Source organism: Apodemus sylvaticus, chromosome 18 (assembly GCF_947179515.1).
Source record: "Apodemus sylvaticus chromosome 18, mApoSyl1.1, whole genome shotgun sequence".
Taxonomy (NCBI): domain Eukaryota; kingdom Metazoa; phylum Chordata; class Mammalia; order Rodentia; family Muridae; genus Apodemus; species Apodemus sylvaticus.
In genome coordinates this window covers 19,397,356-19,400,637 of record NC_067489.1, presented here as the reverse complement: position 1 = coordinate 19,400,637, position 3,282 = coordinate 19,397,356, and the positions used below count along the sequence as shown (strand labels likewise).

The 3,282-nt window shown below is 47.5% G+C and overlaps 1 protein-coding gene across 1 annotated transcript; it reads left to right on the top strand.

The window, feature by feature from the left end:
• LOC127668556 (beta-defensin 15) lies at positions 1-1,308 on the top strand. The gene is made up of 2 exons (XM_052162195.1): positions 1-49; positions 1,118-1,308. The coding sequence occupies exons 1-2, from the start codon at positions 1-3 to the stop codon at positions 1,306-1,308; spliced, it is 240 nt and encodes a 79-aa protein (XP_052018155.1).
• The last annotated feature ends 1,974 nt before the right edge of the window (positions 1,309-3,282 follow it).

Genomic DNA, 3,282 nt, shown 5'->3' with positions numbered 1-3,282 from the left:
ATGAAGACAGTCTTATTTCTCTTTGCTGTTCTCTTCTTTCTGGACCCAGGTAAAGAAAACGAACATCTTTTACATGGAGGGTGATCTGTGGTGATGGCCCAGACATAAGGTCTATGCTGGAAATGCCCACGTGTGATCAGATCTAGGATTTAGGATACCTTTGGTCTGTTGGACATGAAAGAGAACAGTTATTCAGCCAATAGACAATGGCTGGGACGTGAGAGCAGTCACCCCCTGGGATGTAGGATTTGCACACATTTGAGTTGGCAGCCTTATGTGTTCACATGGAATGGAATCCATGAACTTCCTATCCCTCCACGGAATGGACTTCACTCACTACCTCCTGAGATGTTGATCTTTGTAACATGGATTGTCTGCCTTTAGCATGCAGCAGCAGTCTGCTCTCCTGAGGACTGATGCAAGCACTGCAATTTCATGCAAATAACAAATAAAAGTCACAGGGAGCTGGCCTCAACTATGACCCCTTCCCTAAAGTGTTTGACTTTTATAGTAGGATCTTGGTGGAATGTGATAGAGAAGTCAGATATCTTTCCATATTTGGGTATCTGTGATGGGCCACCAGAAACCCGGGGACAAGTATGTTCCTTGTCTTCCATCTTCCTGGGTCATCACTGTGAATTGGATATACTCCAAGTCTCTTCACTTTCTGTCTTCTCCATTACGCTTTTGCCCACTGTATACAATTCCACCTTTACTACCAGTCTTGAGCCTTCTCCCCAGACTTAGATCTTGCTCTCAACTCTTCCTGAGTTGAGCCATCTTTGAATGTATGTGAGGGAAGTTCCAGGGTGTGGAAGTGTTTGAGTTGAGCTGATAATCTTCTTTCTAGTACATTTGTATAAAAGAATGTTAGCTTCTGTCTTATACATTCCTAATTAAAAGTGTTCAGGTGTTTGCTAATTGTTTGTGCTCTTTCACCCTATGTGACAAAAAATTGGGGTTATCACACAGAAAAAGTTTCTATAAACAATTCACCTATTGGAGTCTAAAGGAGCTAAGACACAGCTTTAAAGAGATGGGTGCTGAGGGTAGACAACAATCCCAGGTAGTAATTAGCCACGTGTGGCACAGAATTAACCTTTCCTCTTTTATGTAGCCAAGAATGCCTTTTTCGATGAGAAATGCACCAGGATCAACGGGAGATGCACAGCATCTTGTCTGAAGAACGAAGAACTTGTCGCTCTCTGCCAGAAGAATTTGAAGTGCTGCGTGACAGTCCAGCCCTGTGGATGGAGCAAGGGCAACGAGTCGGATGAGGGCTCGGACCACATGGGGACCTGGGGATGAGCAAGCTTTGTCTTTGGGCGGTGGCACCTGCTGGAAACAGATGCTCCAGTGGAAATAAATGGATGGTTTTCCTCAGCTTGTCAGCGTCTCTCCGGAGGCCAAGAGTAGCCATCTGCACTTGATGGTCCCTCTGCACTTCTTTTAGATTTGAGAGGCAATTATCCTAAAGTTACATGATATTTATTTCTCCTAAAACAAGGGTATTAGAATAGCTTAGCCTTAGCCAACTGGCTTCAACCAAAGGGAGGGAGATAGGAATTTGGTACTTGGAGAAATGAGCATGTAGAAAGCGTCCATGGACTCATAAAAAGTGAATCTTAAAAAAAAAAAAAAAAAACAATCTGCAGGCAAGGTACTCCCACTGGCACAATAGTGGTGTGGCTGTTTTGAAGGGAACTGCCCTCTGATTGGATGCCGGGCCCACACGGTGGGAAGAATAAAAACCTAGTACTAGAAACCTAGGTAAAACCTATGACTGGGGAAGTTATCAAATCCAGGGAGGAACTAACTCCATAGGCCATGCTAAATGGATGTGGTACCAAACTGCATTTAAATAAGTATGCTTATGTGGTACATCAAAACTGTTCTCCACTTGGGTCAGAGAACCATCTGTGTACAGTGGTTAGTGTTCCATACAGAGCCTCTTGAGTGGTCAAATTGTTGAGAATAAATGACTTATTCCTAAGCAGGACACTCAGTATCACTCATTGCAAGTCCCAGGAAACGTCACAGAAAAGGGAATGGGAAGAATGTAAGAAATGGAGGATGGGGAGGGTCTTAGAAATGCTGTCTTCTCTACACGACACACCGATTACATCATGAACACACAGCTGCGGCTACCCACACACATTCACAAATAGTAAGACATGGAAATAGGAAGGAGACCTTGTGGGAAAAAGTGTGCAAGAGTGGGAGGCAATGAGAGGAGACGATAGATGCTTCTCACACATGTGTACACTGTCGGATGCTTTGTTAGAAAGAAACCCAGGTAATACAACACCCAAGAGACAGAGGCTACACAGAGACAGGTGAGAAACAGCCCCTTCTCCAATGCCAGTTCACAGGTGGTGTGGAGACAAAACACAGCCACAGGCTCAGCATTGGTTCACTCTGGGTAAACAGACTGAGGGCCTCTGAGTCAAGAGCCCAGCTGCGAAGCTCTCTGGGGTCAGCAGTGGTCCTGGTGTGGGAAGTCATGAAGCTAAGGCCTTAGTCCACACAGCAGCTCTCAGTCCACACCAGCTCAGCAATCAGCCCACACTGGATGGTTCTCAGTCCACGCTGGATGGTTCTCAGTCCACACTGGATGGTTCTCAGTCCACACTGGATGGTTCTCAGTCCACACTGGATGGTTCTCAGTCCACGCTGGATGGTTCTCAGTCCACGCTGGATGGTTCTCAGTCCACACTGGATGGTTCTCAGTCCACACTGGATGGTTCTCAGTCCACGCTGGATGGTTCTCAGTCCACACTGGATGGTTCTCAGCCCACACTGGATGGTTCTCAGCCCACACTGGATGGTTCTCAGCCACACTGGATGGTTCTCAGCCCACACTGGATGGTTCTCAGCCCACACTGGATGGTTCTCAGCCCACACTGGATGGTTCTCAGCCCACGCTGGATGGTTCTCAGCCCACACTGGATGGTTCTCAGCCCACACTGGATGGTTCTCAGCCCACGCTGGATGGTTCTCAGCCTACGCTGGATGGTTCTCAGCCCACGCTGGATGGTTCTCAGCCCACACTGGATGGTTCTCAGCCCACACTGGATGGTTCCCAGCCCACACTGGATGGTTCTCAGTCCACACTGGATGGTTCTCTGCCCACACTGGATGGTTCTCAGCCCACACTGGATGGTTCTCAGCCCACACTGGATGGTTCTCAGTCCACACTGGATGGTTCTCAGCCCACACTGATGGTTCTCAGTCCACACTGGATGGTTCTCAGTCCACACTGAATGGTTCTCAGCCCACACT

What these genes read in the sequence shown, in the direction of transcription:
- LOC127668556 (XM_052162195.1), top strand. Translation starts at nt 1, where the DNA reads ATGAAGACAGTCTTATTTCTCTTTGCTGTTCTCTTCTTTCTGGACCCA. An exon ending in TCTCTTCTTTCTGGACCCAG is followed by an intron (nt 50 to 1,117) that starts GTAAAGAAAACG and finishes TCTTTTATGTAG; the next exon opens with CCAAGAATGCCTTTTTCGAT.